The 26,768-nt window shown below is 38.6% G+C and overlaps 1 protein-coding gene across 1 annotated transcript; it reads left to right on the top strand.

Annotated features, from left to right (window-relative positions):
• Positions 1-12,258: 12,258 nt before the first annotated feature.
• LOC123789538 (olfactory receptor-like protein OLF3) lies at positions 12,259-13,212 on the top strand. Its single transcript, XM_045793619.2, has one exon. It carries the CDS (start codon positions 12,259-12,261, stop codon positions 13,210-13,212), a length of 954 nt encoding a protein of 317 aa, XP_045649575.2.
• The last annotated feature ends 13,556 nt before the right edge of the window (positions 13,213-26,768 follow it).

Below are 26,768 nucleotides of genomic sequence, written 5' to 3'. Positions count from 1 at the left end.
GGTGGTTAGAGGGTTCCTTATCTTACTGTGGCAGATATGGCTGCCTTCACCTAGACATGCACTATGAAGGAGACTTTCTCTGGTTTTCTACCACCCTCAAACATTCTCGTGAGGATGGGTTTAAGTATGTGGAGAAAAATCTCGAGAATATGTGTGAATACCTCTATTTTTCTCTGGCTGCTAGCCATTGTATACTCACAGTACTCCCACATTCAGCCTTTACCAATCTGATAAATCAATTCTTACAGGCTTTCATGATGCCCCACATTCCTCCCATACTCTGGTTCAGGTAAGGCAAAGCCTGTGTCCCATGTCTTTCTGGATGCAACTATCATTCTTGAGATTTCATTTTATTTGGTTTCCCAGCAACCTCAGCTTTCTGATGAATTTAAAAATAGTTATGGTTTTGTAGATTATCTGCTCTTTTCTTGTTTGATGGAGGTGATGTTCATTCAAGCTTTCTACAACCTAAATGGAATCTGGAAGAAACTAAATTACTCTTTAAAGTCTGTTTTAAAGATAAAATAAAAGAGGGAAATAGATGCTAATTTTCAGCTAAGTACTAGTAGAACAATGGCAAATAAAACTCTTTGGACCAAGGAATTTTAAGTCAACAAGTCACTTATCTGGAAGCAGCATACCCAACTTAGATGCAGTGTTTGGAGCAAGAATTTGTGTTCTTGCAAACCAAGCCAACACACAGATAGTATATATTATTGTGTTCATCACAAGTGCTTCTTGAAGAAGGTATTCCAGTTTGTAGTCTGATACCCATGAGATGACCTTCTTGGTCAGAAGACAGCATTTCCTATTTGGGGAATAGCAGGAATTGTAGGATGGGTAGGGGCTTATAGGGGAGACAAACAGGGAAAACTGAAATTGTGGTTGACTTTGAACTTCTTTTCTCATAGTTAGTTGAGATACAGCATTAGAGCCATTAAGATTAAATATTTGTGAAGTGAGTAATGGTAGAATAAAATGTTGTAATGAAAAATTAATGTGACAGTGGTTTACAGAATGAATTGTTCCAGGCGTTCTCAAATGTATTCTATCAGAAACACCTGAAAGGCTCATTAAGACACAGTTTTCTGGACCCTCTGCAACATATCTGATTCAATAAGTTTGGGTAGAATGAAGTCTATCATGCATTGAAATGAACTGAATTGCTTAGCACTTTGGTACAAATGTTAAAATAGCAGTCAGCAGTTTTAGTAATGGAAAGAAAAGATCCGTGTGACAATGCTTCCAGTAAAAGTTGATATAACTTGCTGAGTGATGGAGGTTGAATGAAAAAAAAGGTTCCCCAGGTCTGGAGCAGAAGTGACTGAGATTGCTGTGGGGTCCTTACCAAAACTTGGAATTTGGGAGTTTCCCTTTTTGTTGTCTGCAGATGAGTGGAAAAAAACAGCAGTGATGTGAACATCTGGATGCTGTAACTACAGCACTCCCAGCCATGGAGTTTTCCCACCTTTCCTCAGAGAAAGTATCCAGGCAATTCTGTCAATCTAGGGGAGTTTAGAAATTCAGGTGAGGAATGAGAAGCATCTCTGCTTTCTCTTTCTATTGCTTAGAATATCACAGAAACATTGTCAAAGTCACTGGGTGCCGTAGTTACTATACCATGTTACTATAACATGGCCGAATGAATGAGGGGACAAGCAGGATGATACGCTGGTGAGAATAGAAGATGTGGGAGTAATCATGGGACATTAGGGAAATAGATGAGGTGGCATGTGGATGATGAGGGATGCATACGTGGTTGGCTGTGCAGATAAGCAGATGGCTGAGTGAGTATGGAGATGGCTATAGACAGTGGGTAAGTGTGTGGATATGTAAATGGTAGTGCTAAAAGTGACTGGGTATTGGACTTGGAGATGAATGGACAAAGGATTCACTTACAGGGTTCATGATGCCTGAAGAATATATCAGAGATGTAATGTGACTGCATTCTGTGAATTTTGCATTTAATCTATTCATAAAAATTAAAGATTTGGAAAGGTATAGAAAGCTAACACTTCTGTACTTCTGTGTTGAGAATTTCAATGACCCTTTTCCTTTCCTTTTTGCCCCCATGTAAAGCTTAAGATTTTCTACATCCCTTTTCTGGGATCTTATTTGGAGTCTTAAGTCTATTATGTGATATTAGTATTTTCAAAACTTGAATAGTACCATGAAAGATGTACTCAGGTGTGCATCCATCTTTGCAAAACTTGGAGTGGGTCCAGTGGGTCTTTGTGCATATTCAGGGGAGTGAGGCACAATGCTTCTGTGTCCAGAAGGAGAGATGAGGTTATCTTGGAGCTTAAGGGAACAACTGGGTTTTGGGTTTTTTGTTTTTTGTTTTTTTTCCGCTGGGTTTGATTGTAGACCTAGTCACTGCTCAGTAGAATGGGGCATGAGTGCTAAATGTCAGGTTTGGGCTACAGAGAATATTCTAAAACCTCAGAAAACTAGTATCTCTGGATTTTTAGAATGACCCTAGGCTTCAGAGAGTTGCTGTGGTTGAGGAGGATGGGGAAGAGCAGGCTTCACAGGTAGAAGGGCAGCATGGAGGCCCTGCCCTCGAGAACTGGGAGTGGTGACAGTGATAGACACTCAAATGCATAAAGCTCCTGAGGGGAGTCTGTCAGCCCCACATTGCTAATTTGGACACTGCTGTACCTCATTAGGTTTGTATGGAAGCCAATTGTGGCGCACCTGTGAACTTTCTAGTAGCTGTTGACCTCACATCTAAACTAGTCCCAGATGAGTTCTTAGCCAGGAGCCTGAGGAGTCTAGGACAATTCATCTCTCTGGCCCATGACTTTGTTAGAGGGAAGCATTCTTTAGAAACCAGCATAAAATTAGACTGAAGTAGACACATCTATTTGTCAGGTACTAATCATTGTTTGAGAGCTCGAATGGAGGCACCAACAGAGGGTGGGTATATACAGTGTCTAGTGGGGCAGAAATAGAACCGATCTATAGAACACCTTCCCAAGTGGCCCTGGGATCTTTTGTTAACTGACTTGCTAGGGAGTTTGGATCAGGAATGTGACCTATGGATGCTGCAATCTTCTCACCCTAACTAGTATGGCAAATGTCCTAAAGTGATTCTGCCTTCTTGAAGCTGGCGGCTCCGGTACATTTCTGTTCTAAGGGTTCTTAATTCCAAACTTGTGTACTGACAGAGAGAGAAAAAGTCCAAAGGCAGGAAATAGGATGAAGCAACTGGTTAATAATTAAAAAGTGGAGTTCCTATGGATGAATTCTGCATCTTTTGGGGGGAAAGCACTTAGGAAACAAGCCCAGATCTATGAAATGATTAGTTAGGTTTTGATATTCTTTGATATGTAGTAAGAATATATTATATTTCCAGACAAGATAAATTGTCAATTGCTTTAAAATATCTTTTCCCAGTTACTTGTCTAAGGGTATATATACGAAGTATTTGGATTTTCCTTTCTACAGTAGGGATTTAAAATGTAAACTGATTAAATTGATTGCTCAAATTCATATACACTCAAGAATATGGGCTGGGACTAGAAATAAGGCATCCTGACTCTTGTTTCAGGGTTGGTTCCTCTAGAATGGGCTGGAGAAATTGTATTGTGGAGACATAGTTTTTTGAGGGAATTTAGTCTTGCCTGCAAAGCAGAAGACATATAAAGAAGCTGAGCATTTATAGAATGCAATTACGATAAATTATATCACAAAAGGTAAATTTCAGGATTGCACATGTTGGAGAACCTGGGTCCTCAATAACTGGGCTCTGTACATGTGAAGAGTCAGGTAACAAAATCCAGATATGAAGCAGAAAACAAGATTCCAAGAAGAAAAATTAATTGCCCTCTCAGGATTAAAAATTATCTTTAAAACACCTTCCCAAGTGGCCCTGGGATCTTTTGTTTCCAAATATTAGGATGATGCAAATATTCCTGCCCATGATGGGTATATTCAGTGTATGCAACAACTAAATATTCAGCAACAGCTTAGAAGACTCTTTCTTTAAATAAAAGTGACATTTCTACTGACAACTCAATTGTATAAAAGTGTGGTCCGGTTTATTTTGACCAGCATGAAAGAAAGCATATCTGTAGGTTATGGGACTTACCTTCATGTGCTCTGTTTCTGAATTCAAGACTTGTAATCTGTCTTTGCTAAGACTGTAGAGGACTCCAACGAGAAGGCCAAATATGATTGTAACTCAGTTATGACTTACAGAAGATGATGCACAAACTTTCAGGGGAGAAAAAGCTTTTGGTATTTTATCTCTTAGCCATAAAGCATCATCTTGATAATGAATGGGGGGCAATGTGAATGAGGGGCTCACCCATAAGCCTCAACTGTGTTTCAGACTGGATTTTTGAGGCTGATCCAAGGTTTTGTCCATCCATGAACTCTTTGAATTGGCATGGATAGAGGAAGGCGTAATTATTCTGAAATATAATTCTGGAAGTTGAGATACTGAAGAATCCTTCTATAGTGTGCATTCCTCCTGAGTCTTTTCAAATCAATACTTTTCTCTTCCTGATGTGGGGGAAAGGGAGAAGATAATTTATGAAGCCATCAGTCAATAGAAATGGAAAATATTATTTGATAGAATTAATTTAAATGTATTTAAATGGATAACATTTAAATGGATATCACATTCACTGGTGGTGTAGGATATTAAATGTGGCACTGAATGTTGAATAGGTAAATATACCCATGTGTCAAGCCCTGGATACTTCCTTCCTTGTGAAGGAAAATTGAGTATTTTGGATTGTTGGTCCATAAAGTAGCAATGAAAACTAAATGCAACTAAAAATTGATTAATAAATGTGGACAGCAACATCTGAAGACATCTCTAGAGACTCACCAGTGATGATCCTGTCTGTGTGTACCAACACATGAAAAATTCTGTCATAATTGTTTTATTTGTCTGTGGTATGGGTCAGGTTACTCATTTAGTTCTTGAGCAGTTTCTCAGAACTCCTCAAGGTTGTATCATATTGTTAGAGTAGGAATATGGGGAGGATGTGGTAAAGGCTAAAAGGGTACTTTATGTTGAGAATTGCTACTTGGGGCAATACCCTTTCTCTCAGGTGTACTGCAGAGCTATAGGAAAAGTCGGGATGGAAGGGGCTCCCATGTGGGAGGTCCACTGGTCAGAATTTAAGTATATTATGATAGCTGGGAGAGGTCTCATTTTTAGGACTCCAAAATACCAGATGTTTACAACAAATATTACTAAAAATCACTGCCTGAGAATTTACCATTAGAAATATATTTAACTTGGGGACCTGGGTGGCTCAGTCGTTTGAGTGTCTGCCTTAGACTCAGGTCATGATCCCAGGGTCCTGGGATCAAGTCCTGCTTCGGGCTCCTTGCTCAGTGGAGAGCCTTGTTCTCCCTCCCCCTCTGCCTGCCATTTCCCCTGCTTGTGTGCACGCTCTCTCTCGCTCTCTCTCTTTCTGTCAAATGAATAAATATCTTAAAAAAAAAAAGAAATATATTTAACTTAAAGATCTTGATTTTGCTGATATTCTTCTTAGGATGGGAGAGGAAAGGGCAATTTTAGGGCATGGACCACTTTACTGGAGGGCAGACCTTGGTGTAGGGAGTTAGAGATGACATGAAAGTCTTTGTTCATAGATGAAGGGTTAGAAGGCAGACTCAGATAGGGGGAGTTAGGAATAAGCTAAGGCTAAATTTTATCTGCTCCATGGAGTTAAAGGCCAGAGAGAGAGACAGCGAGAGAGGGAAAACAAGCAGGGGGAGTGGGAGAGGGAGAAGCAGGCTTCTCGCTGAGCAGAGAGCCCAACGTGGGGCTCGATCCCCGGACCCTGCGATCATGACCTGAGCTGAAGGCAGACACTTAATGATTGAGTCACCCAGGCGTCCCTAGGGTAGCTCTATTTTTAACTTCTTTAGAAACCTCCATACTGTTTTCCAGAGTGGCTGCACCAGCTTGCATTCCCACCAACAGTGTAAGAGGGTTCCCCTTTCTCCACATCCTCACCAACATTTGTTGTTCTTGTCTTGTTAATTTTAACCGTTCCTTCTGACTGGTGTAAAGTGGTATCTCATTGTGGTTTTGATTTGTATTTCCTTGATGGCTAGTGATGTGGAGCATTTTTTCATGTGTCTGTTGGCCATTTGTATGTCTTCTTTGGAGAAGTGTCTGTTCATGTCTTCTGGCCATTTCTTGACTGGATTATTTGTTTTTTTGGATGTCAAGTTTGATAAGTTCTTTATAGATCTTGGATACCAGCCCTTTATCTGTTATGTCATTTGCAAATATCTTCTCTCATTCCATAGGTAGCCTTTTAGTTTAGTCAACTATTTCCTTTGCTGTGCAGAAGCTTTTCATTTTGATGAAGTCCCAATAGTTCATTTTTGCTTTTGTTTTCCTTGCCTTTAGAGACGTGTCTTGCAAGAAGTTGCAGGCGCTGAGGTCGAAAAGGTTACTGCCTGTGTTCTCCTCTAGGATCTTGATGGATTCCTGTCTCACATTTGTCTTTCATCCATTTTGAGTTTATCTTTGTGTATGGTGTAAGAGAATGGTCCAGTTTCATTCTACTGCATGTGGCTGTCCAATTTTCCCAGTGCCATTTATTGAAGAGACTGTCTTTTTTCCATTGATATTCTTTCCTGCCTTGTTGAAGATTAGTTGACCATAGAGTTGAGGGTCCATTTCTGGGCCCTCTATTCTGTTCCATTGATCTATCTGTCTGCTTTTATGCCAGTACCATGGTATCTTGGTGATCACAGCTTTGTAAAATAGCTTGAAGTCAGGCATTGTGATGCTCCCAGCTTTGGCTTTCTTTTTCAACATTCCCTTGGCTGTTCAGGGTCTTTTGTGGTTCCATACAAATTTTAGGATTGTTTGTTCCAGCTCTGTGAAAAATGTTGATATTTTGATAGGGATTGCATTGAATGTGTAGATTGCTCTGGGTACCACAGACATTTTAACAATGTTTATTATTCCAATCCATGAACATGGAATGTTTTTCCATCTCTTTGTGCCTTCCTCAATTTCTTTCATAAGTGTTCTGTAGTTTCTATAGTACAGATCCTTTACGTCTTTGTTTAGGTTTATTCCTGGGTATCTTATGGTTTTTGGTGTGATTGTAAATGGGATTGATTTCTTAATTTCTCTTCCTTCAGTCACATTGTTAGTGTATAGAAATGCACCCACCTATTTTGTTTTTATTTCTTTGTTATAAAGTTAAGAACATTTTAATCCTGATATCTGCAATAACTAAGAGAAGATTAAGAGAAGATAAATTAAGAAATAAAGAGAAGATTAATGGAGCTACTTTTAGCTAGAGTCCAACAATGATAATATTTTAATATTTTATTTTTTATTTATTTACTTTTAAAGATTTATTTATTTATTTTAAAGAGAGAGAAAGTGGAGGGAGGAGGAGGGGGAGAGAAACTCAAGCAGACTCCATGCTTAGCACAGAGACTGACCCTGAGATCATGACCTGAGCCAAAATCAAGAGTTGGATTCTTAACTGACTGAGCCACCCAGGTGCCCCCAACGATAATATTTTTTTTAAAGATTTTATTTATTTATTTGACAGAGATAGAGACAGCCAGCGAGAGAGGGAACACAAGCAGGGGGAGTGGGAGAGGAAGAAGCAGGCTCATAGCGGAGGAGCCTGATGTGGGGCTCGATCCCATAACGCCGGAATCACGCCCTGAGCTGAAGGCAGACGCTTAACCACTGTGCCACCCAGGTGCCCCCCAACGATGATAATATTTTAAATGAAAAAAGTTTGTCATCGCACTCCAGACCTAACTTTTCCTGCAACTTAGTGCTATTTACAAAACTTACCGTTTTCTACTCTTTTTCAAAAAAGATTTTATTTATTGTGACGCCTAGGTGGCTCAGTTCAGTGGCTGCCTTCAGCTCAGTTCATGATCCCAGAGTCCTGGGATGAGTCCCGCATCAGGCTCCTTGCCTGGCAGGGAGTCTGCTTCTCCCTCTGCCTCTGCCGGCCACTGCCCCTCGCCCCACCCCACTTGTGCCCTCTCTTTGTTTCTGTCAAATAAATAAACAAAATCTTTAAAAAAAAAAGATTTTATTTACTTTTGTTTGTTTGTTTGTTTATTTTTTTATTTGACACAGAGAGACAGAGAGGGAAGAAGTGGGGAGAGACAGGGAGGGAGAGGCAGGCTTCCCACTGAGCAGGGAGCCCTACACAGGGCTTGATCTCAGAACCCTGAGATCACGACCTGAGCCAAAGGCAGACGCTTAAACGACTGAGCCACCCAGGTGTCCCCGATTTTCTACTCTTACATGACTTATTTTTAAGGGTCAGCCGTAAGCTGGTACACTAGTTTATAAGATTAGGTACTTCATATAAAACTCCCATTTAATATCATTTCATTTTTAAAATATTATTTCATTTTAAATCATTTCACCAAAAGGACAGTGATCAACACAACACTAATAGATTTCAGGCATTAGTGACAGTGCTTTAAGGAGATAATTTTTCATGGACTATTTCAATGATACCTATCATATTATATCACATATTGTGTTTTATTCGTTATGGCCCAAGTAATTACCCTACATCTACCACAGTTCATAAAATACAAGCATGAGGAATTCCTTCCTTCATGGTGCTCTTGTCCAAGGACGCATCGCAGGGGTATATTGTTGTTTAATATGATGTTCTGAGAGGGCAGCATGGCTTATTTATCTTTGAGTAGACAAATAAAGCTCAAGAGAGGTGTCACTTGAGATTTGTTGAGTGTGAGTGTAATATGACCCAAAAATGTAAGTAGGATTTATTGTCTGTCTGCCTGTTTTTTCATATAAAAATCATATTTATTTAAGGTGTACAACATGAAGATTTTATATACATATACACAGTGAAATGATTACTATTGTAGGGGCAATTAACATGTTCTCTCTCATAGTTACCTTTTCTGGGTGTGTGATGAACACCTAAGATCAATTCTCTTAGCAAATTTCCATTATAAGTATTACTATCTATAGTCACCATGATGACATTAGATCTTAAGACTTACTCATCCTAAATAACTGCAACTTTGTACCCTGTAATCGACATCTTCCCGTTTCCTCTTCTCCTGGTAACTAAGTTTCTACTCTCTTGTTCTACATATTTGACATTTTAGATTCTGCATGTAAGTGAGATCATGCAGATTTTTTCTTTCTGTATTTGGCTCGTTTCACTTAGCATAATGTCCTCCAGGTTCATTCATGTTGCAAATGGCAGGACCTTTTTTATTTTTTTTAAGCTGAAAAACATTCCATTGTGTGTGTGTGTGTGTGTGTGTGTGTGTATCAATCATAATTTCTTTATCCATTTAACAGATACTAATTTGTTTCCATATCTTGGCTGTTGTGAATAATGCTGCAATGAACATGGGAGTGCAGGTATCTCTTGGAGGTACTGAGTTCATTCCTTTGGGTATATACCAGAAGTGGGATTGCTGGATCCATGGTGGTTCTATTTTCAATTTTTTTGAGGAAATGCCATTCTATTTTCCATATTGGCTGCACCAATTTACATTCCCACAAACATGTACAAGAGTTCCCTTTTCTCCACAACCTGCCAACACTTATTGTTTTTTGATAATAGCCATCCTAACGTGTGAGGTGGTATCTCATTCTGGTTTTGATTTGTATTTCCCTGATGATTGGTGTTGCTGAGATATCTTTTCATATACCTGTTAGCCATCTGCATGTCTTCTTGAAAAAAATGTCTGTTCAGGGCTTTGCCAATTTTCAAAATCTGGTTGTTTGTTGTTTTGCTACTGATTTGTATGCGTTCTTTATACAGTTTGGATATTAACCCTTTATCAGATATATAGTTTGCAAATATTTTCTCCAAATCCCTAGGTTGCCCTTTCATTTTGTTGATTGTTCCCTTTGCTGTGAAAAAGCTTTTAGTTGATGTAGTCCCACTTGTTTATTTTTGCTTTTGTTGTTTGAGTTTTTGATGTCAGTATAAAAAAAAAAAATCACTGCCTAGACCAATGTCAAGGATGTTTTCCCCATGATCTGTTCTCGGAGTTTTCATATCTTACAATTTAGTCTTTAATTCATTTTTGAGTTTATTTTTATATATGTGTAAGATAAGTGTCTCTTTATTTTCTGTGGGCCTGGGGGACTCTTGAATGCCAAGCCCTGTTGGATCAGAGAGCTAGGGAGTCAGTCCCTCAGGTGACAGCCATAAAAGTTGTGGTGCTGGATATGCAATCCAATTACTTCATCCTCAGAGAGAAGCTGGGAGTTGTGGGTTCTCTCCCAGTTATAAGGAATTGTGCTAGTAGTGGGGATTGTGCCACTCATGTGTCTCAACATCTTCAGCCTGTTTTGATGTGGGTATTTTCTCAATCATCCTATGTGTAGGAGTTGCTCAACTACTTTTTGGATTTCTCTTAGAGGGATTTGATCTGTATATAGGTGTTCATTTGGTACATTCATGAGAGGAGAGAAAGTCAGGAACCTTCTATTCTGCCATCTTGCTGACCTCCTTTCCCAGATTTCATTATATACTAAAGGAGCATTACGTACCTGGCAAAAAGTTCAAGTAGCCAAAGTTGTAACAAATACTGAGAAGAGAACACAAACAAATTTATATTGGAGGGAAAGCTAAATAGGATTAGCTCAACTGTGCTCATTGATCAACACTGGTTTTGAGGCAAGTAAATGTTTTCTCAGACTAATCATGATTAAAGAAATGCAAAGGGAAGGGTGGTGGTGGAGGTATCATGATGCAGCAGGAAAGAAGGAACTGTTGAAAGAACAGACCAGGTTTTGAGAAGGAAATTAAAGAAATTTATAAATGTATATGTGTCTGAATCACAAATGAGAAAGACATTTCTGGAATGACTTATTCTGTTTTAGTGTTTAAGAGATAAGAGACTTGGAGAATAGGGAGTCTTCATTTTTCTGCTCAGTGACCCTAACCTGATACCTGTATGGGTTCTGGGATTGGTGGTTAGCTCTGTTTCTGCCCTCAATCCCTCTTGCTGCCTTTAGCTCCTATTTTCCCTTATTTTGTATACTACAAGAAAAAGAAAGTTTGTGAATCACAATATTTTTTTAAGGCAGTGAATCATAGTATTTTTTAAAATTTAATTATTCTTGTTTACATGTTCACAACAGATATAATAACAAATTAGTTCCATGGAAAAAGCACTTCCTGAGTGGAGAAACAGGAGGAAACTCCAATCCAGTGCACATCTACACAAATTCATACTTTCTTCTCTGCCTTGGACCATGAAGAAGGGCCCTTAAACATTTGTGTTTCCTTCTACTTTTATATCAAGTCTTTGCTTTCTTTTGAGCCCATATATGGAGGGTTGATTATTAATAGTAGTAAACTGAGAAAAATAAAAAGAACAATATACCATTACAATACTTTTCCCTTTGTGATCCCACTGAAGGCTGAGAGACCAAAGGCCAAGAGGATCAAAGGCAATCAAAAAACCAAGAAGTCTTCAAAGCCTCCCATCCATTCTTAAGCCCTTAGTCCTGTGGAAGGTTGCCTCCAATTTTATTTATGTTTGAATTTGTGGAGGGGCAGCATGAAGAAAATCATCTTATCTACCCCAAGGCAGAGGTCATGTTACTATTAATACTCCTACTACTATAGTACTACTACCAGTATTCGTTAACAAAGTACTTTCCCCATAAGTTACCTACAGTTGAGCTTAAATGTACTGGTGAGTTTTATGATATTCCTCTGTTTTGTATATAAAAGCTTGTCACCTAGCCCACATCATATAGCTGTAAATAAGTAAAAAACAAAATCATTTTTGAAGTTTAGGTTCTCTGATTCCAGATCTTTCCACAAGGACCTGACTCTTCCCAGTATTTCCTTTTGTAATAAATTTACCCTTTTCATTATGATGTGTCTAGTTGCCATAGGTAGCTTTTAAAAACGTTCCAATCTAGTTTTCTTCATTGTTTATCATTTTACCTGTGATTCTCACCTACCAAAGTCTCCTTGCCCTGGAATCTGAGGCATGTTGGTAAAGATGTGAGCTCCTAGAATTGCACTGTATTATCTCTAGGCTTTAATGGGTCTCCCTGAGACCATCTCATGTGCCTATGAGGGTGCTGGCCTGACTCTGATGCAGAGTGGATATATTGGGATAAAGCCTGTCATCTTCACCCATAAATGGTCTGAAACATCTGGTGAAGGCTAGCTAATTGTATACAGTATGTATTCACTAAAATGGTTCTTTGCTTCAACAACTTCTGTTATCTCTGACTCTGCAGATTAATGATTCTCACGTTTTTTAATGGGAACAGATAACCAGACATGGGTGAGAGAATTTATTCTCCTTGGCCTGTCCAGTGACTGGGACACACAGGTCTCCCTCTTTGTCCTGTTCTTAGTCATGTACATGGTGACAGTGCTGGGGAACGTCCTCATCGTTCTTCTCATCAGACTGGACAGCCGACTCCACACTCCCATGTACTTCTTTCTCACCAACCTCTCCCTCGTTGATGTCTCTTATGCCACAAGCATCGTTCCTCAGATGCTGGCGCATTTTCTTGCAGCACATAAAGCAATCCCATTTGTGAGCTGTGCAGCCCAGTTATTTTTCTCCCTGGGCTTGGGCGGGATTGAGTTTGTTCTATTGGCAGTGATGGCCTATGACCGCTACGTGGCTGTGTGTAACCCCCTGCGATACTCGGTCATCATGCACGGAGGCCTCTGTGCTAGGTTGGCCATCACATCCTGGATCAGTGGTTCTATCAACTCTCTCATCCATACCGCCATCACCTTTCAGCTGCCGATGTGCAAAAACAAGTGTATTGATCACATATCATGTGAAATTTTAGCTGTGGTCAGACTGGCTTGTGTGGACACCTCTTCCAATGAGATAGCAATCATGGTTTCTAGCATCATTCTGCTGATGACACCTTTCTGCCTGGTTCTCCTGTCCTACATCCAGATCATCTCCACCATCCTAAAGATCCAGTCCACGGAGGGAAGAAAGAAAGCCTTCCACACCTGTGCCTCTCACCTCACAGTGGTTGTCCTGTGCTATGGCATGGCCATTTTCACGTATATCCAGCCCCGCTCCAGCCCCTCTGTTCTTCAGGAGAAGCTGATCTCTCTCTTCTATGCTGTGTTGACACCCATGCTGAACCCCATGATTTATAGTGTAAGGAATAAAGAGGTGAAGGGGGCCTGGCAGAAGCTATTAGGGCAATTTTCTGGACTAGCATCAAAACTGGCAACTTGAATCCTGAGCATTACTTAGAGAAAGGAGCTTTGCCTGTGTTTTCTCCCACTTGACTCAGATATGGCAGTCATCACCTGCATTGCCCTGGCAACCAGGAAGGAGATGAGGACACATGTACTGGTGATGCTGGGTAGGAGGTTGAGTGATTGGGTTGGGTGTGGGGTGTGGGTGTATTTTTATGTCACAGCAGTGTGTTCAGTGGAGTTGAGCACTGCTGTAAGAGAACTTCTCACCTTTGGCAAAGCATAAGAGACTGTTAATCATAGGAAGCGAACTGAGGGTTGCGGGAAGGGAGGGGGATGGGTGGAGGGGGCAACTGGGTGATGGACATTAAGGAGGGAACGTGATGTAATGAGCACTGGGTATTATATAAGACTGATGAATAGCTGAACTCTACCTCTGAAACTAATAATACACTGTATGTTAATTAATTGAATTTAAATAAAAAATAATGAATTCTAAAAAAAAAAAGAAAAAAAAAGAAAAAAAAGAACTTCTCACCCTTATTCAATCTTCTTTCATATGGCCTGAGAGTAATTGAAGACAACACCATTTACTCTTTTGATTTGTCACATTGTTTGTAATTATGGGCCTATTCATAAATCTTACCTTGTAACACAGTTTTTTATTCATCCACATTTTATAAAAGATTATCATGTTTTCACTGGGAACAAAATCATTTTCAATTTGAAGACTCACTTAAAATGTGTGGTATATGTAGCTATATTCAGTAATTGTGTGAGTCACTATTCTCAGAAGAATGTTGCTATCAAGGCTAATGAAGATATTTATTTGTGCTGCATTCATTCCATGTGGATATAAAGACTATCTTGATTAATGGAAATAATTGGGTGGAGAAATATCAACTAAAATTGTTGTTTTACCCTAATGAGGATATAACCAAGGGTTGTTTGTACACAATGACATTATTGGCTAAGGAAGATCTGAGATCCAGTTACTGCTAATTTATTGTGTATACATGGGCATTCATTCAAAGGCAAAAATTCTCTAAATCTGAAAGTTCAGGCTTTTTCTCTGAAACTTTAGAAATAAAGTAAGCAAATAAGCAATGAGATAAATACGTAAAATATCAAAGATGTAGTTAATATAAGAAAAGCAGTTTCCTTAGGCAATCAATGAAAGATAATGCAGCTTTGATGTGGATTTTGGATTTTCGAGATAGGTCAGTCTGCTGTGCAGATGCTACTTGCAAGTCTCCATATTAAGAGCCTTCTTGTATCCCCCACCCCAACACACACGAGGTCCTACTCAACCTTTGTAAATCTAGTAAGTTAGTATCATCTGGGAGTGTACCTCACCTCTGACAATACACCTAAAAAAGGTAAAAGAGGGAAGACATGATTAAACAAGGCATATGTAGGAGATGGAGGAAAAATAATATGATAATTGTGGGTCTTCTCACTTTTTTCAAGAACCTCAAAATGGCGCCCTCTTTCTGTCCCTTTGTCTCTCCACAGAGTCTGTTAATTCTCATTTGGTTGATCAGTATTTGGGAGTTAGTGATCAGGAGGTGAAGGGCTTCCACTGGCCCCTGTTTTCTCTGTGAAATAAGAGGAGGTGCCCATTGCTGAGGAGGAAAGGCAGGAGTAAGAGGTGTGGGAATGATGAAGGTTAAAAGCCCATTTGGGGTCTAGAATAATGTGCCGCATTAGCTGTCGTTGCCACTATCGGGCATTTCATGCAATATCAATTACAAGGCCATAGTGGTCAAATTTTCCCTCTGATATGAGCAACTTTATTCTTAGCCTTCTCTAACATAAAGTCACAGATGATCATTTTGTGGGCATCAACTTTGTTAAAGACACTGCTATAGGCATTGTGGGGCACCAAAGTTGTGTTTAGATATGGCCATTGCCTCTGGAAATTTATAGTCTTTTAGGGCAGGGGTTGGGAAACTTTCTGTAACTGGCCAGATTACAATTGTTTTAGGCTTTTTGGGCCACACAAGTCTCCTTCACAGCTACTCTGCCACTGCAGCACCAAAACAGCCATAGACAACACATAAAAGAATGAGTGGGGCTAGTATAAATAAATCTTAATTTTTGAACACTGAAATTTGGATTTTATGTTATTAAAATATTATTCTTCTTTTGATTTTTTTCAACCATTTAAAAATGTAAAACACATCTTTTTCTTGTGGGCCATACAAAAACAGGCAGCAGGCCAAATTTGGCCTCTGGGCTGCAGTTTTCTATAGCGTTATAGAGGAATTAGTATAAAAATGTAAAATTATAACACAAGGTATGCACAGAAAGAGCTCTGGAAATTCAAAGAGAGAGGACATTTTTTTTCCTGGATGTGGAATGAGGGTCATATCGGAGAAGGCTTTTGAGAGAAGATGAAGTAGTTTTCATTTCAGTTTCCATTTCATAAAGCATCTCATGTCTCATAGTCATTTAGGTTTAATTACCCAAGATCTAAGGACTCCATACTAATGGGTGAAAGGAGGAGATGAATCATGCATCAAACACCATCTTAGATAACTGTTGATTACTAACTGGATGATGTGTATTACTTCTTAGTCCTTGAAGAATTTAACAACAGTGGCAGGTCTGTAGTGAGCACATTCTCTTACATTCAAGCTGAAGCTTTCATTCTGTTCTTCCTTATCCTGATAAATGGGACCATCAAGTGTTCCCATGTTCCATTAAAATCCAGTATTTTAAGATCTAAACCTGCCCCTCTTAAATGTTGATGCACCCTACCAATTCAGTGTCCATATGGTTTGGTTGTCCTTTCTGCTCCATCATTGGGTTAGGCTGCTCTCTGTGAAATCTGATCTTCAATATCATTTTCCCTCATCTTACAGAACATTTCTTTTATCACTTGTATGTACATTCTTCCCTGACTCCTTTGAGCCTTCTTTATCTTCCTTAGCAAAGTGCAACAGCATATTAAATAATAAGTGCAATCTTGGACAAGTTACAAAACTTAAATAAGACTCAACTTTATTTTTTACAACATGAAGAATAATAAATCCATAGTGAGAAGTTTGAGAGGATGGAATGAAATACATGTAAAGCACTTAGTAAAATGTCTGACACACAAAAAGCACCTGATAACTGTTAGCTACTGTTGTTGTTTTTTTCTGATAGAGCATCTTTCCCATTGCCTCCCACCTGCTGTCCTCTCCAACCCTCTAAAAATGTTTTAGGCTTATTAGCTAGCCCACCCAAAGCAATGTAGAGTCTGACACAAAAGTAGGTACCAGAAAAGTGTTTAGAAAACAGACATCTGATTTTTGGCAACAAAGATTGAATTCTGTCTCATGCATTCTTAATGTGGGGAATATTATCCCCGAGGGGGTGAAAATTAGTCCTTATAGAGGGAATACAAATATCTTAATTATTGTAATGATTTATGGTCCTTCAAAGAGCCATGGTACATAAACAGATACCCACTATGTCTGCGGTGTTAAAACTTCATGGGGATGAGTGGTTAAGAAAAAGATATCTAAAAACTTTCCCTCCTTAGGTGAACAATAGTGAATAAAAGATTGAGAAATGCCGCTCTATCTGTAGAGAACTATTGCTTGTTTGGGCACAAATATTCACAAGTGAATCATAAGCATGAAGGACAGAAGACAAATAGTCTAGGGTTAATTAACTACAGACTTGAGGACTGCCCCATCTGTTTTTTGCCTATTTTAGTTTCCATTCCTGGACCTTGCCTACTCTATCTAAGCAAATTCTTCTACCCAATTGGTTCCTATACCTATTTTGGGCTTTTATAACCTCGTGGGTATGGACAATAGGATGGTGCTGAGTCAGTTCATCCTGCCTGGGGACCTGAGTCACTGGAGAGTCTGTTATGTTCCTGGCCATGTGCCTGATGGCAGTGCTGTGATACTTCATCAAGCCCTTTCTGAGCAGCCTAAACACCTGGCCAGCTATTCTACACACGCACGCACACACACACGCACACACACTCACACACACACACACACACACGCAATGGCTATGTTTTGTGGGGTTCTGTTTTTTGAGAGCACTGTTTCACACATGCTTAATCACTTTTTGGGATCCCAAATATCTAGCAAGTTTTATAGGGCGTGTTAGAATTCCTATATATATAATATAGGATTTAAGTCAGATTCATAAAAAGCTGGAGGAATAGAGCAATCTTAGCTAGCACCTGTGCTATGCTTACAAATTCTAAGTTTTAGAGGTGTCCTAAGTCTCATAAGTTTGTGTTGACACCTCTCCTCAAAATATGGATATTAGTATCCACATGGTACAGAGGAGGAGGTTGGGATTCACGTATAAGTAACTTGTGCAAGTGTAGACAACTAGCAGTCTATGCTTAGAGCCTGGATTCAGTGCAGATGTGACTTGTCTGATTCCAAAGCCATCGTAAATTTCAACAAGGACACCCCTCTTGGGATATCAGCTGCTTGTGGATTAATGTTTAGTTGAAGATGTGAAAAAGCCACAGAGCCATCCTAGTCACAGAGCAAGGATGGTTACAGTTCCAAGTAATAAAATCCCAAACAAACTGATATATGCAAAATTAACAACTAAGTGTAATGAACTGGTATCTGAATAGTGAATCTAGAATCCAAAGTTTTTTTGAAGTCTATCTCTTTGTTTTCTCCTGTCTCTCAGCTTTGCTTCTTTCTGTAGGCCTTATTCTATTCTATGGTTCATAGATTTCCTCCATGAGGTGGAAAAAGAAACCTTGGAGACCCCAGATATACATTATGACATGAGAAACAAAGTCCTACCTTGTCAGCCAGCTCCAACAGAAAAGTCTCAGAGATGGGTTTGAATTGGCTTAGCCTGAATCACGTGGCCCTCCCTCAACTAAGCTCTCTGTCAGAGTTAGGAGGCACTTTGACCAGGCCTTAACATATTTTGTTGACTTGAATTATTTTGACTTATGGAAACTTGTATTATCTCATCATATACTCTATTTTGATAAATATTCCATGTACCCTTGAGAAAAATGTATTTTCTGTTACTGATTATTCTATAAATGTCAGGTTGAGTTTGATACAATGTTCAAGTTTTCTATTTCCTTACTGATTCCTTACTATTCCCTTCCTTATGCTTGTTTTATCAATTATTAAGAGACAAGTATTGAAATCTCTAACTATAATTGCGGAGTTGTCTATTTCCTCTTGCATTTCTATCAGTTTTTGCTTTACGTGTTTTGAAGCTCTGTTGCTAAACATCTAAATATTTATACTTGTTTTGTGTTCTCCATTAATTGAACCCATTATCATTAGGAAATGCCTTTCCTTGTCCCTGCTAATATTCTTCGCTCTGAAATCTACTTTGGCTGGTATTAACATCAAAACTCCAGGTTTCTTTTAATTAGTGTTAAAATGATATTTCTTTCTCATATTTCAGGGATCGCTGTGCTTCATTGCCCGATATCCAGTGAAAATTGTTGTTTTGTATATTTTGTCTTTTTTTAATAATAATATATTTTTATTATATTATGTTAGTCACCATACAGTACATCCCTGTTTTTTTTTTAAAGATTTTATTTATTTATTTGACAGAGATAGAGACAGCCAGCGAGAGAGGGAACACAAGCAGGGGAACTGGGAGAGGAAGAAGCAGGCTCATAGCAGAGGAGCCTGATGTGTGGCTCGATCCCATAACGCCGGGATCACACCCTGAGCCGAAGGCAGACGCTTAACCGCTGTGCCACCCAGGCACCCCTATCCCTGGTTTTTGACGTAAAGTTCGATGATTCATTAGTTGTGTATAACACCCAGTGCACCATGCAATACATGCCCTCCTTACTAATATTTTGTCTTGATCTGTAGTTGTTCAGATGGGAGGGTAAATCCAATCCCAGTTTCTTGTCTTGGCTAGAAACAGAAGACTTTTCTTAGGTTTTTAAAGCCTACTAAAACTAAATTTGTGTTTGGATTCTGGAGTCATTTTTCTTATTGTGACAAATATCATGAGGAAACATGTCTGCGAACTCAAAATAGTTATCAAGATTCTCTCACTTTTCTCTGTTGGAACACAGGGTATCTGGCTCTGGAAGCCATGCTCTGAACCATTGTCCCACACTGCTTCTACAATGTTTTACTACTTTTAGTGGTGAGAAGATAGAGGTCTCACAGGAGAACCTCTACCTTCCAGGGCTTCACAAACCAACCACTTTCCAGAGATTTTTTTTTTTTTTACCTTATCTGAAAGGTGAGGAAACTGGAGTAGGAGGGAATCACTTCCATAAAGCTATGTTATTCTGAGAATTTGTGACTCATATTTACTGCAGAAAATTAATATATCAGATAAGGTTACCCTAAAAAGTTCACCATTACTTTTTGAAAAACAAATTCTATTTGCCTTTGATTTTCTTAAAAATCAGAAGCTGTAACTGTAATAAAGAATATTTAGAAACACCAAAACTTTGACTTGATTTTATTGTGGTACAACAATAGAGAATTTTATAGTGGGCAAAGATATCGTGTTGTTATTTGGGAATTTTTAATAAAGTTCAGCATTTTAAATAAATGCTTCTGTTGTCAATTAACAATCATTACAAAAAATAAAGTATTATTTTTAAAATAGTGTGTTCTACAAAACCTATGATTCAAAAAAGAATGGTGATGCTGGAGCTGGCTTGATCTAAGTCCCTAAATCCCTGCATGATTAGTGGCAAGGTTTTGCATCTCTCTAAACTTTTGTACAGAAAACAACTTTTAAGAGAAAAATCAGTGCATATAGATATGGGTATCAGCATTATATTTGTTACTGTTAATTTGAACAATATTACTTTGTGTTAGAGCTTTAATTTTTGAAGTGTTTTTGTAACTATCATGTCATTCTACTTTTTTTTATTAATTCGCTGTAAGTACTACAATTACAGAGTACCACAAACTGGGTGGCTTAAACAACAGAAATGTATTTTCTTATAATTCTGGATTCTAGAAGTCTGAGATCAAGGTGTTAGCAGGGTTGATTTCTTATGAGGCTTCTGTCCTTTCTGTAGGTGGGTGTCTTTTCCCTGTGTCTTCACATGGTCTTCCCTCCCTCCCTGTCTGTTTCTTAACCTTTTCTTATAAGGACACCAAGTCATATTGGATTAGGGCCCACCTTAATGATCTCATTTTAACTTAATTACCTTTTTAAAGACCCTTCTTCCAAATATAGCCACATTCTGAGGTTTTGGAAATTAAGATTTCAACATATGAATTTGGAGGTGACCCAATTCAGCTCATAACATTCTCATATTCAACAAGGATTATTACCATGACTATTATAGCCCCATTCCTTTATACTTTATCCACTAAGGTAGGGAGAGCTGGCATTATTATTCCCAATCTAAATATGAGGAAACCAATATCAGGAGAGAATTTGGAAAGGCCACAAAGAATTTAATTTGATTGGTACTTTATTTTCTGTAAAATTACTGAGGCTTATAATAAGATAAGAAAGGTCTCTTAAAGATAAGAAAGGTCTTATAGATAAGAAAAAGTCTTTAAAATAAATTTTCATTGCAGGCAATTTTACAGAAATGCAATTCTGCTAAGGGCTATCATAAGTACTAAGCACTATCTAACTATTCTTTAGGTATTTTCTAGAGGTCAGGTGAAAGTCAGATTTGTGATAATCTGTGAGCACTTAGAGATCTATAAGAAGACACTTAAGAGGAAGGAGACAGTGTGACTGAACGAGTCCCCTGCACTTCTTGATTTTTCTTATATTTTTTTAAAGGAAAGGGCATGATTGAATGGCACCTGCATATAGAAATTAGGAAGAGCCAGTTCGTGCAAACATGATAATTTGATAGATTGTCGTAAACTTACGTGTTGTAAACATGGGATAAATGTAGACATCATGTGACCCAACTTTCTACTGTTGGTAGAAGATTGATAACAGGGCTTATAGGTCCGGAAGACAACATGGTCTTTGTTCCAAGTAGAAAAATGCATCCCTTCGGGATAAAAAGTCCCATATCAGGGCACATCCTTTGCCAAGCAAAACATGGGTTTGATTATATTTTCTTACTACCTCATCTCTCTATGTTTGTGTAATGCACAACTACATACTTCAGCTCCAGAGTGCAGTACGATTGAAATGATTCTGTTTCATGGAAATTTGATGGAACATACCCACATAGTTTATCTTTGAGGGAATACCTTTAATACAGATTTTATTTCTCTAAGACTTTAGGATTTTTTTTCAGGATATTTTATATTCCATCAGTTTTTCATAAGTTAAATTTTAACAGAAATTTATTTAACAGAAATTGTTTACTTAAATTATTTATTTAACATAAATTTAACAGAAATATCCTTTGATTTAAGTTTTCAAATTTATTGGCATAACTATATTCATAGTTTTGCTTATCGTCCTTTGAATGTCTGCTGAATTTGTACTTATATCCTTTTTTCTTTTTTCTTCTTTTTTTTAAATTTCTCAATGTTTATTTATAGTTCTTATTTTTTTTATTATATTATGTTAGTCACCATACAGTACATCCCTGGTTTTTGATGTAAAGTTCAATGATTCATTAGTTGTGTATAACACCCAGTGCACCATGCAATACGTGCCCTCCTTACTACCCATCACCAGCCTATCCCATTCCCCCACCCCCCTCCCCTCTGAAGCCCTCAGATTGTTTCTCAGAGTCCATAGTCTCTCATGCTTCATTCCCCCTTCTGATTACCCCCCCTTTCTTTATCCCTTTCTTCCCCTACCGATCTTCCTAGTTCTTATATTCCATAGATGAGAGAAATCATATGATAATTGTCTTTCTCTGCTTGAATTATTTCACTTAGCATTATCTCCTCCAGTGCTGTCCATGTTGCAGCAAATGTTGAGAACTCGTTCTTTTTGATAGCTGAGTAATATTCCATTGTATATATGGACCACAACTTCTTAATCCAGTCATCTGTTGAAGGGCATCTCAGCTCCTTCCACGATTTAGCTATTGTGGACAATGCTGCTATGAACATTGGGGTGCATATGGCCCTTCTCTCCACTACGTCTGTACCTTTGGGGTAAATACCCAGTAGTGCAATGGCTGGATCATAGGGTAGCTCAATTTTTAACTTTTTAAGGGACCTCCACACTGTTTTCCAGAGTGGCTGTCACAACATGCATTCCCACCAACAATGTAGGAGGGATCCCCTTTCTCCACATCCTCTCCAGGAATTATTGTTTCTTGCCTTGTCAATTTTTGCCATTCTAACTGGCGTAAGGTGGTATCTCAGTGTGGTTTTGATTTGAATTTCCCTGATGGCTGATCTGAACATTTTTTCATGTGTCTGTTAGCCATTTGTATGTCATCATTGGAAAAGTGTCTGTTCATATCTTCTGCCCATTTTATGATTTGTTTATTTGTTTCTCACGTATTGAGTTTGAGAAGTTCCTTGTAGATCTTGGATACCAGTCTTTTATCTGTAGTGTCATTTGCAAATATCTTCTCCCATTCCGTGGGCTGCCTCTTAGTTTTTTTGACTGTTTCCTTTGCTCTGCAGAAACTTTTTATCTTGATGAAGTCCCACAAGCTCATTTTTTCTTTTGTTTCTCTTGCCTTTGGAGATGTGTCATGAAAAAGGTTGCTTTGGCCGATGTCGTAGAGGTTGCTGCCTGTGTTCTCCTCTAGGATTTTGATGGATTCCTGTCTCACATTGAGGTCTTTCATCCATTTGGAGTTTATCTTTGTGTATGGTGTGAAAGAGTGGTCAAGTTTCATTCTTTTGCATGTAGCTGTCCAATTTTCTCAGCACCATTTATTGAAGAGACTGTCTTTTTTCCACCGGATGTTTTTTCCTGCTTTATCAAAGATTAGTTGCCCAAAGAGCCAAGGGTCTATTTCTGGGTTCTCTATTCTGTTCCATTGGTCTATGTGTCTGTTTTTGTGCCAGTACCATGCTGTCTTTGTGATCACAGCTTTGTAGTACAGCTTGAAATCAGGCAACGTGATGACTCCAGCTTTGTTTTTCTTTTTCAATGTTTCCTTGGCGATTTGGGGTCTTTTCTGGTTCCACACAAATTTTAGGATTGTTTGTTCTAGCTCTTTGAAAAATGTCATTGGTACTTTGTTGGGGATGGTGTTGCAAGTGTAGATTTCTCTGGGTAGCATAGATATTTTAACTACATTTAGCCTTCTGATCCATGAGCATGGAATGTTTTTCCATCTTTTTGTGTCTTCTTCGATGTCTTTCATCAGTTTTCTGTAGTTTCTAGAATAAAGATCCTTTACCTCTCTGGTTAAGTTAATTCTGAGATATCTTATGATTTTTGGTGCTATTGTAAATGGAATGGATTCCCTAATTTCTTTTTCTTCAGTCTCATTGTTCGTATGTAGAAATGCAACTGATTTCTGAGCATTGATTTTGTATCCTGCCACATTACTGAATTGTTCTATGAGTTCTAGTAATTAGGGAGTGGAGTCTTTGAGGTTTTCCATATGAAGTATCACCTCATTTCTTTTTATTGCCAAGTAGTGTCTCATTACATGGATGTACCACAATCTGTTTATTCATTCAGCAGTTGATAGATATTTCTGGATTTTGGTGATTATGAATGAAATCTATATCTATATCTATATCTTTGTGAACACATACTTTTAATTTTTCTTAGGTAAATTCCTAGAGATAGGTTTTGTTTTTATCCATTCTGATACCCTATGTCTTCTGACTGGAGTATTTAATCCATTTACATTCAAAGTAATCATTGATAGATATGTATTTGTTACCATTTTATTGCTTGTTTTGTGTGTGTTTCTGGAGATTTTCTTTGATCCTTTTTTGTATTTCTCTCTTTTATATTTTGCCTTTTTTTTAGTGTTATATTTGGATTTCTTCCTCTTTATTCTTTGCATGTTTATTAGTTTTTGATATGTGGTTGCCATTAGGTTTGCATATATGGTTGCCATTAGTTTTTAATCTGTGGTTGCCATTGGGTTTGTATATAATCTCTTCTGCAAATATCTGGCTATATTAAGCGGATGGTCATTTAAGTTTGAACCCATTTTTTTCTCCTCCCCACATTCTATGTATGTGTCATTATACTTTATATCCTTTTTTTGTTTGAGTTCCTTGACTGATTTTTAAAAGAAATATTCATTTTTACTGCTTTTGTGTTTCCTGCTTTTATACTATTACTTTTGGTTTCTCCTTTCCACTCAGAGTCCCCTTTAACACTTCTTTCCTTTCTTTCTTTCTTTCTTTCTTTCTTTCTTTCTTTCTTTCTTTCTTTCTTTCAAGAGAGCATGAGCAGGGGGTCAGGGGCAGAGGGAGAGGGAGAGAAAGAATCTAAAGCAGGCTCCACACTCAGGGCACAGCTGGATGCAGGGCTCGATCTTACAACCCTGAGATCATGATCTGAGTTGAAATCAAGAGTTGGATGCCTAACCAACTGAACCACCCAGGTACCCCTCCCTTTTAATATTTCTTGCGGGGCTGGTTTAGTGGTCATGAACTCCTTTAGTTTTGTTTGTCTGGGAAACTCTTCATCTTTCCTTCTATTCTGAATGACAACCTTGCTAGATAGAGTATTCTTGGCTGTGGATTTTTCCCATTCAGCACTTTGACTATATTATGCCACTCTCTTCTGTCTTGCTAAGTTTCTGTTGAAAAATCTCTGGCTCTCCTTATGGACTTTCCCCTTGTAAGTTAATGACTTCTTTTGTCTTGCTGCTTTTAATAATTTTTCTTTATAACTATATTTTGCAAATTTAAGTACAATATGTCTTGATGTAGACCTGCTTTTGTTAATTTTTATGAGAGTTCTCTGTGCCTCATAGATGTCTCTTGACTTCCCCACCTTATGGAAGTTTTCAGGTATTATTTCGTCAAATAAATTTTCTGCCCCCTTTTCTCTCTCTTCTTATTCTGAGACTCCTATAATATATGTTATTACATTTGATGGAGTTACTTAGTTCCCTAAGTCTAATCTTGTTTTGCATAATTCTTCTTTCTCTTTTGTTCAGCTTCATTGCTTTCCATTATGTTGTCTTCTAAGTAATTAATTCATTCCTCTGTTTCTTCTGGCCTGCTGTTCATTGCATCAAGCATATTTCTAATCTCGTTTATTGCACTCTTCATCTGATTGATTTAATAACCCTTTTATCTCTGTGGTAAGAGTCTCACTGATGTCTTCCATTCTTTTCTCAAGTCCACTGAGTATCCTTATGGTCATTACTTTAAATTCTCCATCAGTCATGTTACTTATATCTGTTTTGCTTAGATCTCTGTCTGTGGCCTTATTTTGTTCTTTCATTTGGCATAAATTCCTCTGTCTTGTCATTTTGTCTAAGTCTCTTCCTGTTTCTCTGTGTTAGAAAATCCAGTTATTTCTCTTGTTCCTGAAAGTAATGGCTTTATGAAGAAGAGGTGATGTACTGCCCAGGGCTTGAGGCTTCAGGGAGTATCCCCTGTGTGTGCTGCATGTGTTCTGCTGTTGTGTTCTGGCCCATTGTCTTCAGAAGCTCTCCTTGCCTGCTAGTGGCAGTGTTTGGTCCCTGGCCTGAATGTGGTGAGTTTTAACTAGGTGTGCTGTGGTCTGCTTGTGAGATGAGACTCATCACTACCTCCACCGTAACTGAGGCCCTGAAAAGCTCTCTGGTTGGGAGATGTGATGTGGGAAGGGGTTTGTGCTGGTCTTCTGGAGGAAATTCCCCCCAGGCTGGGACTGAGGCAAGTATGACTGAGAAGGGCATTCCTACCAGACTGCAGTGGCATGGGGCTTAGTGTAAGCAAGTTAGGAAGCCAGTAGGTTGGGGCTGCACTGCTTCCTGAACATGGCTCTGTGTTTATACTGAGGGGTGGGAGAGGGAAATGGCACCAGCCAGCTCCTTTGTTCTCAGAGAGGTTTGTCTGTAAATGCTGTCTCTCCGGGGCGTGCTTCTAGAAGGGCAAATAATCTCCACGCTGTGTGCCCCAGGCTCTTTATATCACTGCTTCCATGCTGTCTGTCTCCAGGTTGCTTGCCTGCCTTCTCTCCAAGAGCAGTGCAATGCCCTCAGGGCTCTATCCCAGCCAAGCCTGCTGACCTTTAAAACTCCCGGCTTTAAGCCCCACTGATCATAAGAACTCATGAAATTCAGCCCCTCTTGTTTTCCAAGCCAATAGCTATGGGGAAGTGTTCCCCTTGTGCATTCCCGTGTGTGCTTCTCTCTTTCTCTCTTTCTCTTCTCTGAGCCCATGATTGCCTTCCCTCTGCAGCTGCTGTGATCTGTTTCTCTTCTAAGCCCTGTCTCCACACTTCCTACCTTCTTTGATGTGGCCTCTTCTCTCCCTTTAGTTGTGGAGTTTGTTCTGCCAGTCTTCAGGTTGATTTCTGGGGTATTTAGGATGATTTGATAGTTATCTAGTTGCATTCATGGGATCAGGAAAGCCTAGGGTCTTCCTACTCTGCTGCCATCTTCCTCAAGAGCTTTCTATTTTTTTTTTATATAGGTGGATACATTTTGCTAATATTTTAAAAAGTATTTTTGTATCCATGATCATGAGTAATTTTGATCTATACTTGTTGTTTTTTTCTTTTTAAATATGTGATGTTTTTGTCTTGTTTTGTTATCAGTGTAATGCTTAAGTAATTAATTGGGGAACGTTACTT

The sequence above is a fragment of the Ursus americanus genome, chromosome 3 (genome assembly GCF_024610735.1).
Source record: "Ursus americanus isolate L20-20 chromosome 3, mUrsAme1.1.p, whole genome shotgun sequence".
Classification (NCBI taxonomy): domain Eukaryota; kingdom Metazoa; phylum Chordata; class Mammalia; order Carnivora; family Ursidae; genus Ursus; species Ursus americanus.
This window is presented reverse-complemented; position numbering and strand designations above follow the sequence as displayed.